This window comes from Suncus etruscus, chromosome 7, assembly GCF_024139225.1.
Source record: "Suncus etruscus isolate mSunEtr1 chromosome 7, mSunEtr1.pri.cur, whole genome shotgun sequence".
NCBI classification, from domain to species: domain Eukaryota; kingdom Metazoa; phylum Chordata; class Mammalia; order Eulipotyphla; family Soricidae; genus Suncus; species Suncus etruscus.
This window is the reverse complement of record NC_064854.1, coordinates 97,877,218-97,891,370: the sequence shown is the minus strand read 5'-3', so window position 1 is coordinate 97,891,370 and position 14,153 is coordinate 97,877,218. Positions and strand designations below refer to the sequence as shown.

At 52.9% G+C, this 14,153-nt stretch overlaps 1 protein-coding gene across 3 annotated transcripts in view; it reads right to left on the bottom strand.

Annotated features, from left to right (window-relative positions):
• Positions 1-713: 713 nt before the first annotated feature.
• Positions 714-14,153, bottom strand: part of SLC5A10 (solute carrier family 5 member 10) — a 61,765-nt gene continuing 48,325 nt past the window's right edge. For 2 of the 3 annotated variants that reach the window (XM_049776877.1, XM_049776878.1), the window contains 6 exons: positions 8,472-8,579; positions 5,503-5,653; positions 1,691-1,859; positions 1,387-1,602; positions 925-982; positions 714-820 (listed from right to left, as the gene is read on the bottom strand). In XM_049776877.1, the coding sequence (XP_049632834.1) occupies positions 714-820; positions 925-982; positions 1,387-1,602; positions 1,691-1,859; positions 5,503-5,653; positions 8,472-8,579 (809 nt within the window). The remainder of the gene's footprint in view (positions 821-924; positions 983-1,386; positions 1,603-1,690; positions 1,860-5,502; positions 5,654-8,471; positions 8,580-14,153) is intronic. The other variant, XM_049776879.1, reaches the window with a different exon arrangement.

Below are 14,153 nucleotides of genomic sequence, written 5' to 3'. Positions count from 1 at the left end.
AATTAGGGACTTAACAGGATTGGTTCGCCTTTGGCTGATCACAGTAGGGTGACCTGCCTACTGCTCCTTCCAAAGGACCCTGCACTATTTCTGACTCTTCAAGAGGCAGCTTTGTGCTGAGGGGCAGGAAAGGGATGTGCACCTGTTAACCAGTAAGTACTGGACAGACTCAAGGGACACCTCATCCCTACCCCATCACAGACTTTTTGGGGTAGGGCCAGAGGCTCAGGTGAAGGGCAGGACCTTGGAGATGGCTAAACGTGGGGGCAGGCCTTGGGCACAGCTCCTGCTCTCCCCACTCTGGTTTGGTCAGACCAAGTTCTGCCCACACTGGGGCCCCCAACAGCCTGGGGGCACTGTAGGCCACAGAGAAAACTGGGAAGGACCAGTTGGACCAGAACTGACCAGAGAATGGGGAGACCAGCTTAGCTGGCCAGAGCTGCTCAGGGTCCAAATGTACAAAATAAACCCAGTAAAATGACAAATGTGCTTCAAAATCGAATTTTTTTTTTTGTCTTTATGATCACTTTTGAGTTGTTTTAGAAAACTGTTCTTTCTTCTCTTCATCTCCTTCATTTGTCCGTGTTTTTGCCTCACTGCTCAGCCCGTCCTGGGCCCAGGCCACCCCATGGTTGTGAGTGGTGTCCGGGCTGTGGGACTCACAGGGGAGAAGGGACAGAGGGGTGTGACACCCTCTCCTCCTGATGGTAGTGTCAGGCGAAGTAGGCGTAGAAGAACACGTTGACACACATGAGAAGGATGGCTTGCAAGCTGCAGACACGTGCCCAGAAAGCATATTTCATGGGTACTTGGCCATCATCTGGACAGGATGAGGAAGGCGAGGTACCATGAGAATCAGGGGAACCCATGCCTGCAGCCCCTCCCCCTGGGTAGAAGTAAAAGAAGCTGAGCTCAATCTCACACCTGCTTTAGTTCCTGAGGCCAGGCCTGGAGCCAGAGTCCACCAGGTAAGGTTCTCAATCTGTAGGAAAGATGGGGCATGACAGAAAAGGAGATTCCAAAAGCAATGGGAAGTGGGATCAAAGTCTCAATGAGGCATGCTGAGTCCAAAAGACCAGAACTCAGAGTCAGGCGGGGTGAGGTCAAAGACTAAAATATTAAATTTTTAGGTGGGTATTGTTTTGAACCACACCTCATAGTATTTGGGGGCTATTCCGAGCTCTGGGGTTGGGGTCAGTCCTGGAGGTGCTCAAGGAACCAGGCAGTGCTGGGGTTCAAACCGGGGCCAATCAGCACATACCAGGCAAACGCCTTAACCCCTGTACTATTTCTCCGGCTCCTGGAATTCTCTTGAGTCATCAGGAGAGGATCAGAGGCCAGAAGGGGGCCAGAGTGAGGACATGGTAAGGCTAAGGGCAGACTCACCTGCCCTTCCAGTGGGGCTGGGGTCAGCAGGCTCCCGGCAGCCACCACCGCTGCACTGAGAGTGAAGAGTACGATGGCGAAGTGCAGGTAGTGGATGCTGCCCAGGATAGCCGGCCGTGTGTCCGGGTTGCCACAGAGGGGCACCGGGTACAGAAATTCCAGCAGCATCTTTGTGGCCCCTACTGCCAATCCTGCCATCAGGCCCCAGAAGGCCCCCTGGGAAGAAGACAGGGCAGGTGCTCCCAGCACAAGCAGGCAACTGAGGTAGACAAGCTGCCCCCAACTTCTGCCCAATTGCGCCCACCTGCTCATTGGCGCGTGGCCAGAAGATGCCCAGCAGGAAGACCGCAGTGACAGGGGGTGCCAGGGAGCTGGTCACCGACTGCATGTAGATGAAGAGCTGCCCACCATTGGAGCCCTGCAGGATGGGAATCCAGGCCACGCTCACACCGATGAGCACCATAATCGCCAGCCTGGGGGGATGCAGGTGTGGTCATTGCTGAGGACCCTCCCATAGGTCACATCTCCTGTGACCCTGCAGACCCCTCTGTCTGCTGCACCTCCTCTGTAGCCTCATGAGAAGTGACCTCTAGCACCTCTTTATACCCTACTGCTCACACACACAGCTCTGCACAGCACTTTTGATGCTTCCGGTCCCCAGGGCTTTGCTGGGCTCCGTCTGCACCCGAGGATAGACGAGTGCCCACTCCGCTTCTCTGCGCTAGTGTGGTGTGCTGACTTTCTCTCGACTCTGCTCACGGCTGCATCCCAGGGGCAGTTGGATGCTCAGCAGAGTTCAGTCCATGGATGTGATCCCTGGTTCAGGACGCCAGGCAGACCTGTAGATTCCACTAGGCCCTCGCTTCCCAAACAAGAGGTGCCCATTCACCTTGGAGGTGTGAAACTACACCTGGGGGTGTGTGGAAGTTGGCAAATGTGAACCGTTTCTGAGCAAGGGCCTGTGTGCTTCTATGATCGGCTCCCATGTGGCGTCTCTCAGGTGACCCCGGAGACAGCAGAGGTTAATTGACAGAGGCCCCACTAGCTCCGGTTCAGTCCTGGTCCTTACCCCTCAGTGCAGATACCCTCAGGGTGGGTGTGGGGTGAAGCTGGGAGGTCTTCATCGAGTCCCAGCCCTGTCTCTGTAGCCAGACACAGACACTTGAGAGCAGCACTTGCCTGTCTACCATAGGCTGCATAGATGGCTCCTTGTGCCTGCCTCCCTTTTCCACATGGCCCCTCAAATTCAGACAAGGTCTCATTCCTTCAACAACCCAGAACCTGCCAGACTGTAAGGGAAGTGGGCCCCATCTGTGCCCAGCACAGAGGAAAAACAAGACAGGCTCAGGGCTGGGCTTAGGGAGCCCAGAGGAGGCATCCATCCTGGAGCGCTGCTGGGAGGAGGAGACCTATAGGACTTGTCTCTGGAGTCAGAATGTGGCAAGGGGTTCTGCCTGCTCCTCCTTAGCTGAATGCCCTGATTTGGGCATCTACTACCCCGCCCCTAGAACTACAGCAGGACAGTAGCAGGGCGGAAGAGGAGCCCTGGGCTGGGCCTACCTCCCTCTCTCCCTTCCAGGCCTGAGGGGGAGGTGGAGGGAGGAGCTGCCACTGATTAAGGCTAATTAACCCTTAGCCTGGCAGGCGCTGCCCTCTTCAAAGGCACAGCAGGCTCCGCCAACACCACCACCACCACCACCACCCCCGCCCTTTTTGGGCTCCCCAGCATCTTCGACTCAGCATCTCCAGGGCCCTGCACGGGGGAGAGGGGGGCCTGCAGGGCCTCATCTCTCACTGCCTTCTGGGGTGGCCCCTTCTGATCTACCCTCCCCTTAGCTGCTGCCACCACCCCACCTCCAGGTTCAGAGGCTATTCCTGATGCCCTTCTCCCACTTGTCTTTTCTGGCCAGCTCCTTTTCTCCAAGGGCCCTCCTCCTCCAGGAAGACTTCCTGACATTCCCACCCCTCCCCCACATGCAGTTCGTCCCCCAAACCCCAAGCTCCAGGAGCCTGAGGCACAGTCTGTAAACTGAAGACAGAGGAGATGGGAGAAAACAAAGGAGCCTAGAGACCTGGATGTGGGATCCCAGGCGGGCAAAGTCCAGGGCCTCAGAAAGGGGCCTTAAAAGGGCTATCTGAACTCAGCACAGCCACCTGGTCAACCTCAGGTCAATCCCGGGGCCCTGCCCTGCCCACCATGTCCTGGCTCCAGGCATGCTGTGGTCCTTCTCTCTGCCTGTGAACAGGGAGCCAGGTTGCTCTGTGGCTTGGAAACACTCAGATCTGCATCTTAGGGAGCACAGCAGGATAGGCATATAGGGAGCACAACTGGAGGTACTGAGCATGTCCCAGTGGTCGAATGAACTCCAGCCTCATACCCCATGCTACATCCCTTTGCTCCTGGACAGGCAGCCAAGGTTGAGAAGTGAGGGATGCAGTTGTGTGCCCCAGATGGGCTTGGAGCGAGAGGTGGGCAGGAAGTCAAGCCGTGACTGGGATGGGGGGTGGGCTGGCAAAGAGGGGAGACCCTTCAGCCCCTTGGCTTTGTGGGGCTGAGAAAATTCTGATTCTAAAGGCCAACAAGTGGGGTACACAGCGTGGTGGTCACTGGCCAGGCCTAAGGCTCCCCATGCCTACCCCAGAGGACCTGGTCCAGAGGGGCACAAGGACATCCAAGTCCCAGTGCACAGGGTGCTGTGGTGTGAGGGCTCGAGAGAAGTCGGGCAGAGAGGGGGCGGCTGAGGGCAGGTGCAGCTGACACAGGTCCGTCCCAAAGGCCAGAGGGAGAGGCTCTTGTTTTGGAGGAGGCTTCGAGGCTGGGATGAGCTCACGTTCACTTGTCTATGCCTGGCAAGTCCCAACAAGGCCCTTCTGACAGGAGCTACTGTTTTCATCACTGGGACAAGTGCCTGGAGCTCCTAAGACCCGCCCTGAGGTCAGGCGCCACAGGCTCCTGGGGAGCAGGCAGGGATAGGAGGGGAAGCTTCCTGGACACTCACACAGCAGCCCCCATTTCCTTTGCACACTTCACCCCTGCAGAGTCCAGGAACAGAGGACTGGGCAGACAGTGTACTGGGAGATGAGATGCAGAGGGAAGAGTCACATGAGGGGACAACATACGTGTGTTGCCTTGCACACAGCCAACCCGGAATTTAGTCCCTGGCACCCCATATGGTACCCTGACACCTGACATTTGGTGATCCCTGAGTGCGAGCCAGGAGTAACCCCAGAGCACCACTGAGCGTGCCCCCCCAAATAAAAGTCATATGAGCTGGTGGGGAAGGAATCTGGTGATATTTCTGGGGAGCATAGAGGAATGAGGGGGGCCCATTCCTGATTGGGGGGGTCAGAAGGACTACAAGAAGGAGGGAACACAGGCAAAATCTAAAAAGATTCAAGTAAGTCACTGCAGCAACAAGGAAAACAGAGGGGCTGGGAAACTAGGGGAAGGGCCCAAGGACAGGGTGGGAGCAGTTGGGACCCAAATGTGGCCAGCCCTGAATTTTGGCTTGAGCCTCTTAGGCCTGTGGGCAACATTAAGAGGGTGGGGAAGTCACGAGATGCCTGGGATGGCAGGTTCTCCTTGGCTGATTCCTCAGGGATACAGCTCAGAATAAGAGCACAGAGAGGAGGACCAAGGGCCATGACCTGAAGAGGATTTGAGGAGACTGATGTGAGAGAAGGGATGATCGTACAGCAGTAGAGCATTTGCCTTGCTCATGGCCAACACAAGACAGACCACAGTTGGATTCCCAGCATCTCATATAGTCCCCCAAGCCTGCCAGGAGCGATTTCTGAGTGCAGAGCCAGGAGTAACTATTGAGCGCTGCTGGGTGTGGCCCAAAAACCAGATAGATAGATAGATAGATAGATAGATAGATAGATAGATAGATAGATAGATAGATAGATAGATAAATAGATAGAATAAGGGATGAGGAGGAGAATGTGGCTTCTCTCCTTCCTGGCATTCTCCTTTCTCTGACAGTTGAACTCCTACTCATCCCTGAAAGCACACCTTAATTAGGGCCTTACAGGTGGATTGTGTGATGGGGAAGCCACCACTGAGACCATCCTCATGCCCAACATACCTTCCCCCCTCCCCTACCTCCCCAATACCGTCCCACCAGCAGCAGCTCCCGCTCGCCAGCTCTGGGGCGCAGCTGTCTCCAAATGTCCATCGTGAAGAGGGTGCTGCTGCTATTGAAGATGGAGGTGAGAGAGGACACAAGTGCAGCCATCATCACGGCGATCATCAGCCCGCGCAGACCTGCATGGGGATAGCTGTGTCTGGGCTGCAGGGGCACAACCCATGACCCTACCTTTGTCCTGGTAGCAAGAATGCTGCATGGCTGGGTCACCTTTCCCAAGACACTGGGCATCAAGCACCAGGTGGGAGAGGTGGCAGTGTGCTGGGATGTGGAAAAGACCCCAGCCAGAAGGTTGAGCCAGGGGACTACATAGGAACTTGTAAATTTGCAGCCCAAGTCTCCTTTGGCTGATCAGCCCCTTAACTGTGCTCCCACCCCCCACCCCCAGGCTGACATGGTGCTTGCCATCCAGCTCTGCAGAGCCCCCGGAAGCATTTTTACACCCATGACTTCATCTGAAGGGAGGATTATGATGAGTAAGGGGAGGCTCAGGGGTGAAGACAGGATGCTGAGCAGGGAGAGGAAAGCCACATCTGGACAGGACACACACCTCCCTCTCCCCACCTGCCAGGCTGTTTCCTACTGTCTCATAGGCATGGGAGGCTTCTTGTTGACTCTGTGAGGAAGGAGATTCAAGAGAAGGAAAAAAATGCACCCTGTGTTGGACTGAAAATAAGTTAGGGTTTGTCCTACTGAGGAGGGGATAGACTTCAAGGAGCATTCATGGGCTTGAGAGGGGCTGAGGAGGATGTTCAAAGTCTGCCTTGATGCTGTATGACCGGGTCAGGCGCCTGCCCTCTCTGGCCCTTGGCTGAGTCCAAGGTCTCGGACATATTTTCTTCAGGATTCTCAGTTCCTCCAAGCACTTGCTTGCTGCTAGTGTGCTGCCTGCTGCCCCCAGGAGAACCCTGACAGGGCCCCTCCCCTGAGTCCTCAGCCTTCCAGTTGCTGCTCATTGTTTAGCTGTGATGCTTCCCTGGCTTTGGGTTTTCTGTTCTTTGCTGTTTTAAAAATAATAATAAATTGGGGGAAGGAAAAGCAGTGGTAGGGCATTTGCCTTGTACAGTATCAACTTGTGTTTTGATCCCTAGCATCCCATATATTCCCCAAGCATGCCAATAGTAATTTTGAGCACAAAGACAGGATTAGCCCCTGAGCACCACCAGATGTGGCCCAAAAGTTTTAAAAAAATATTGGGGAAAGCTGGAAAGATAATACAGTGACTAGGACACTTGCCTTGCATGCACTTGACCCAGATTTGATCCTGGCATCCCATATGGTACCCTGAGCATCACTAGGAGTAAAATCTGAGCATTGCCACTTGTGGCCCAAAAACCAAAAGAAAAAAATACTGGAGGCCACACCACAGAGCAGTGATCTGAGCTCCTGACTTGGAAGTCTGCTTGGGAGTCTCAGAGGAGTCAGGAACTGACCCCAGTCCTTTGGCATGTAATGCCTAGGCTCAGCCCCTCGATGTCGCTGCACTCCTGGGGACCCTCCTATTCAGAGAAAGGGGTTGATAGGGGGCCGGAGAGATAGCATGGAGGTAAGGCGTTTGCCTTGCATGCAGAAAGATGGTGGTTCAAATTCTGGCATCCCATATGGTCCCCCAATTGTGCCAGGAGCAATTTCTGAGCATAGAGCCAGGAGTAAGCCCTGGGCGCTGCTGGGTATGACCCATAAACCAAAAAAATTAATAAATCAAATTAAAAATAAAAAATAAGAAAGGGGTTGATGGGGGCATCTTCTCCACCCAGTCCTCAGACAGGCCTGAGTGATGTCAGGGGGCTGAGGCAACCCCAGAACTTCAGAGGAAGGCGAGGCCCACAGGTGAGGAGCCACAGAGTGGCCCAGCCTCGCACTCGGCAGCGTCCCTGCCTTATTAAGTGTAATCCTGGCAGCAATGCTGATCACGGGGGAGGTGTCATTATCTGCCATTTACAAATGAGGCCACTGAAGCTCTGAACAGGGAATGCCATGCCCCAAATATATCAGCCAGCAAGTGGCAGAGCCAAGATCTGATCCCAGGTCTGCAAACCCTGCCTCTCAGAAGGGAAGAGCAGGGTGGGGCTTGGAAGTTTCCACAAGAGATTCCAAAGAGAGGAAGCCACCCTAGGTCTGAGCATCTAGAGAAGAAATCTGGGCTGTAGAGAGCCCCAGAAAAATGTCTCATTTGCTCAGGGAGACCTTCACACACTGACCAAGTTGCCTCTGCTCAGATACCTTGCACGAGGGGGAAGTCTCCAGTTCACAGCACACTGCCAGGGCTGAAGTCACCACCAAAAAAAAAAATGAGAGAAGGTTCAAACCTTCAAACCTTCTTCACCTAGTACTGCTGGACTGCTGGGTCTTAGGACGTGGAGGCAGGTATAGGCTTATGGCAGGGCCCCATAGAGGAATCAGGGAACTTGGGGTCAGAAAAAAAATTGCATTTGTGTTTTGGCTGCTCTGTAACATTGGACAAACCACTTTTCCCTCTTTGTCCCTCCACTACCCTCTCTATAATAAATGGAGCAAACAACTTCCCCTCACAAAATGAAGAAGGGGGGTATTGGTATAAAGTCCAATCTCCACTGGGCTGCTGGGGGTGAGTAGGGACGCAAAGACCTTTTTCAAAAACGGGCTAGAAGTTCCAGCTCTCAGCACATCGCCAGGCTCAGGGTCCTGTTTCACCTGCTGTCTGCCAGGCGTCACTTAGCCTCTTTAGTTTCAGTGTCCCCATCTTAAAAACAAGGGGGATAGTGACATCACTGCATTCTAGCGAAGAGGATGCAAGAAGTTCCCACTGCCCAGAGCCAGGCCTTGGCAGGGCTGCAGACTTTCTCCAGAGTGTCTCTTGCCCTGTGAGCTGCCTCCCTCCTGGTTTCATGTGGCACCACACGGGAAATAAAGACCCCAGGGCCCCTTACAAGTCCCACTCCGCCTTGCCCAGCTCACCTGTAGGCATTAGCTCCATGACCAGCTTGGGGTAGGCGATGTTGGAGCAGCCAATCTCCACCCCGCAGACCCGAAGACACTCTGCCGGCACCACGCAACCCACATCATCTGTGGGAGAGGGAACCCGTGACCATGACACCTGGGGAGGCCAAGGCCACAGTGCCTAGCTGGGGTCTGTCTTAGCAACACCTCAGGGCAGCAGTCACTTGACTCTGAGCCTCAGTTTCCCAGTCTGGGCCACCAGGAGAGGGCTGGCCTCAGATTGTTCTGGGTGCTTAAGGACAGATCCCCATCATGACGCCTTCCCTCACCCCATGCTGAAACAGGCCAAGAGGCTCAGCCCATGGTAGCTGTCCACTTCGAGAAAGAGAACATCTTTGGGGCAATGGATCTCCCTCCATCCCTTTCTGCCTCAGCCCTTCACCAAAATCAGGAAAAGGCCTAGGCGGTGGGGGGTGGGGGGCGGCATGATAGCCTGCCAGCACATGCCTTCCCCAAGCGCTAGGCCTGCTTCCTGACCTTTACTGCCCTTAACAACAATCTTGCAACATATCAGGTACAAGGAGCCCCCTTCTCTTGCTGGTCCCTGTAGGCAAGGCCATAGAGAAGGCTGAGGAGCTGTTTAGACTGGTCTGTTTGACCTGCTCATACCCCACCTTTGACTCAGAGTCTCCCCTAACTTTACCCTATATACCTCTAACAGTTGCAGGGTCCTCCAAGAGCAGAAACACTGGTCCCCCACCCATACCTCTCCAGACACCCTCATCCTGTGGACCCTGTTCCTTATCTGCTTGGACCTGCCCACAGCCCCTCTGCCCAGAGCATGAGGTGCCACCTCCCTGCAAAATGACCCAACACTCTGCTATCTAGCTCATTTAGCCACCTTCCTCCTCCCTAGATGACAAACAGAGACAGACAGATGTGAGCTTGTTTATTCATTTCCTGCCTCTTCTCATGGAGGCGGTGGACAGAGGAATGCTCCTCTGCTGAGATAAGGGGATTTGGGGACTGTTCCTGGTCTCAGTACAAAACTACAGTAAGCATGGCAGGGAGGCCCCTTTCTCGTTGGCTCCTGTAGGACTTTGCTCCTTCACCGACCCTTCAAATGAGAGTTCCTGTGCTTTGCTTGGGTAGTTTGGGTAGTTAATGGAGAAACAACCCTGCCTTCTTGTTCCTCCAAAAAAAATGATTTGTACACCCATATCCCCTGCCCCCAGAGCTTTTGATAAGGCCACAGAGCAAAGCACAAAGGAAGATGGAGCAGAAGCAATAGCATAGGGAGTAGAGCTCTTGCCCTACATGCCTCTGACCCTGGTTCAATCCCCGGAATCCCATATGGTCCCCTCAAGCACTGCCAGGGGTAATTCCTCAGTGCAGGTCCAGGAATAACCACTAAACATTATCAGTGTGGGACACTGAACTCAACAGTTGTGGGGCGCACGCACAAAAGAGCAAAGGGAACTGTAGTATGGTACTAGGCAAGGTCCTTCTAGGAGGTTTCACACGGCTCAGCACTGCCCATGTAGACCTGGTACTCTGGCTCAGCATTAAACACCCTCTAAACAACCCCTGGAAGGGTTCTTCTTTTTCCCTTTCTTGAGGACCACACCCAGTGATGCTCAGGGGTTACTGCTGGCTCTGCACCCAGGAATTACTCCAGGCAGTGCTCGGGGAACCATAGAGGATGCCAGTGATTGAACCCAGGCCACCATATGCAAGGCTATCTACTCTCTGTACTACCACTCTGGCCCCTGAAAGGTCTCTTCTTCAAGGCCTACCTCACAGGCAGGGGCAGGGGATCTCAGATCTCTTCTTTATTCCTGTATGCCCCCCCCCCCCACCCAGTGTTTGGTCCAGCCTCTCTCCAGAGCTCAAGGCTTTTAGGGGAGCTGTCTCTTGTGACCTGCTGGGCTCCTTCCAACTTGGCTCCTTCCCTCTTGTTGTCCCGGGAATCTCCCAGATCCTGCCCTCTCTACATTGCTCCCCACCCTGACTCCATCTCCTTTCTCCACAACCTGGGTCTACACCTCCCTGCCAGCCCTGCATCCTTTCAAAATCACAGATTTGCTCATACCACTTACTCCCGAGGGAACCACCTCCCCAAGTCCTGTCCCTGAATTCATAACTGTCTGGAGGAATAAACTTTCCAGGGCTCATCACAACCTGTCTGGGTGCTCCAACCCACAGCTGCCCTGCCCAGCTGTTTCCGACACACCCTGCCTCCACCTCCACGCTTTCGCCCAGTCCTCCCCTCCTTCCGGACTCCCTGAGTCCTGCCTTCCTTTATTTACCTCTTGCATCCTCAGTGCTCATCCTTGTCCCAGAGGCCACACTACACTTCTCCCCACCCCTGTACAGTAGCTCTGAATCACAATTGTTTGTTTGCATATTTTCTCTCTCCCCCATGGAGCCTAGTCTAGGGCAGACGCAGACAGGGATTTGATTAATCTCTGAGTGTCAGGTAGCAAGGCTTTCTGGACTCTGAAAACACTTATGAATGAGTGAGTAAGGGACTGATTGGTTGGGAGGAAAGGGTGAAGGCACAGGAGAACTGGAGGAAAGGTTCCTAGAAAAAAATAAAAAAGAAAGAAGCTCAGTTATTGTTCGATCCAGCTGTCTACCACTTCTATTCTTCCCTCTCTACCAAAGTGTGGGTGAAAGAGTGAAGGGTCAAAAAGAGCAGAACATGTGGAGAACATGTTCTCTGACACTGGTGTCAGAGCCCATGGTGGGGGACTCCAGATCACTGGGTCCTAACATTGAGAGGGCAGGGCCCTTCCTGGCAGGTTCTGAGCAGGGACCAGCTCACTCTGGAGCTTAGATGACCTGGCCCGCCTGGGAGGGCCTGGCAAGGAGTCACAACTGCATAATGGCTCAGAAAGCCCAAGTCAGGAGATTCTGGCTGGTTTATTCAGTCTCTACCAGTCTGTTCCAGGTTCCAGGCCTGGGCACTGCCCCGGGCATTGGTGGCTGCCTTGCCTGTCTGCGTGTTTGTGCTGAGCAGCAAGAAAGATCGACCTTCCCTTGATGACGCCAGTCCAGGTGTTGTCACCTAAAGTTCCCTAATGCGTCAATTCAGAAACAAGCACAGGCTCAGATAAATCCAGGGCAACAGGCAGCAGGCTGGGAACCTGGGAACGCCCCAATTTTATAACATATCCCTTATTGGGTTGGCTTTATTGTTTTGGGGCCTCAACTGGTTGTGCTCAGGGGTTACCCTCAGCATGGTGATGGGGAGGAGCACGGGTCACTCCCTGGTGAGATTCATTGTTTCATGCAATGCCTGGGATTGGATCCCACATGCAAACCTGTACTCCAGCCCTTTGTGCTATCTCCTGGCCTTGTATTTGTATTACTACCCATTGCTGACATTTTGTAGTAATCCGGTCTCCTATTCCCTTAGGTTCTCCTTCCCTGTGCTAATGCCAAGTTCATCAATTCAGTTTCAGGCCCCAGAAAACTGCATTATCTCCAACAAAAGCCACCTTGGGGCTGGAACAGCAGATAGGGAACTTGTCTTGCATGCAGCTGACCTGGGTTCAATTTCTGATATCTCATATATGGCCCCCTGGAATGATTCCTGAGTGCAGAGCCATAAATAACCCCTGAGCCAGGTGTGGCCACTCCCAAACAAACAAACAAACAAACATCAAAATCCAACATGAGCCAACTTGGTCTCTCTAGCTCAACCTACCTGCAAGTAGCAGAAAGACCATCTAAATCACCCACCTGCCCCACCCTCATCCCTGCTCACATACTCTGGGATATGAGACACCCCCTCTGTATGACACTCTGGAGACACTCCCTCCAGATAGAGTCACAAGTTTCTCAGTGTACATTTATGGTCCTCTACAATGGCCCATCCTATTTTACCCACACCACTGGGCCTCTGTGCTTGCTGTTCCCTCTCATTGAACTTCCTTTCCTCCTTCATAAACCCAGGTGCTCGCTCACCCTTATTCCTCTCAGTTTAGGGTGGGGAATACCCTCCACAGCACCAACAAATCTGTGACCCTATCTGTCCTCCCTCTTCAAAGACTATGACCACAGGGGCCTGGGCCAGCTGTGCCCAACAAAATGCACAGAGACCCCTGATATATTTTTAAGGGGCTGGAGTGATAGTACAGCAGGGTACTATAGTAATAGTGACAGTGATAATAAGGCAAAGTGCTTGCCTTGCATGCTGCTAATCTGAGTTTGATCCCTGGCACCACACTGAGTCCTGCTAGTAATGATCCCTAAGAGCAGAGCTGCGGGGGTGGAGGACAGAGTGATAGCACAACAGTAAGGCAACCACCTTGCATACAGCCAATCCTGGACGGACCCAGGTTCAATCCCAGCATCCCATATGGTCCCCCGAGCCTGCTAGGAGCGATTTCTGAGCGCAGAGCCAAGAATTACCCAAGCGCCACCGGGTATGCCCCCCAAACCAAAAATAAATGCATAAATTAAAAAAAAAAAAAAAAAGGGCCCGGGCGGTGGCGCTAAAGGTAAGGTGCCTGCCTTGCCTGCGCTAGCCTTGGACGGACCGCGGTTCGATCCCCCGGTGTCCCATATGGTCCCCCAAGCCAGGAGCAACTTCTGAGCACGTAACCCCAGAGTAACCCCTGAGCCAGGAGTAACCCCTGAGCGTTACTGGGTGTGGCCCAAAAACCAAAAAAAAAAAAAAAAGAGCAAAGCCAGGAATAAATACTGAGCACCGCACAGTGTATCCCCAAAACAAAAGCATTGTTCTAGGTTATTTTTTGGGGGGTCATACCCAGCAGTGCTCAAGGCTTACTCTTGGCTTTGTGCTCAGGAATTACTCCTGGAGGGGCTCAGAGGATCATGTGTAGTGCTGAATATTGAATAGGGAGGCTGCATGCAAGGCAAATTCTTTAACTCCTGTACTCTCTCCTGCACTGAACTTTTTCCTAATCTGGCACCTATCTGGTCTATCTCTCACCTGCACAGCAGATGGGAGCAGGAACAAAGTGCACAGACCCAGGTTCAAGGCCAATTCTCACCATAATGTGTGTCACTGTGGGTGATCATGAAAGGCCTTTGATGTAGTTTCTGCTTCTCTAAATCCCCTGGGGATATCCTGAGGCCCCAAAGTTGAGTTAGCCTCAGTCTTATACCTTCACCAAAATAGGTCACAGATTTAAATGTAAAACGCAAACCGAGGGAAAAAAACAGGAAAAAATCTTCAAGACCTAGGATTCCACTCAGAAGTTGATCCTAGCAGGCTCTAGGGACCATATGGGATGCTGGGATTCAAACCGGGGTCCATCCTGTGTTAGCCGCATGCAAGGCAAACGCATGCTATTGCTCCAGCCCCATCCACATAATTCTTTTATTTTTTTAATATCTTTATTTAAACAACTTGATTACAAATATGATTGTAGTTGGGGTTCGGTCATGTAAAGAACACCTCCCATCACCAGTGCAACATTCCCATCACCAATGTCCCAAATCTCCCTCCTCCCTACCTCACCCCTTCCTGTACTCTAGACAGTCTTTCTACTTCCCTCATTCATTGACTTATGATAGTTCTCAATGTTATGATAGTTCTCAATGTAGTTATTTCTCTAACTGCACTCATCACTCTGTGGTGAGCTTCATGTCGTGAGCTGGACCAGCCCTCCTCTCTTTTGTCTCTAAGAATTATTGCAAAAATGTCTTTTATTTTTCTTAAATGGC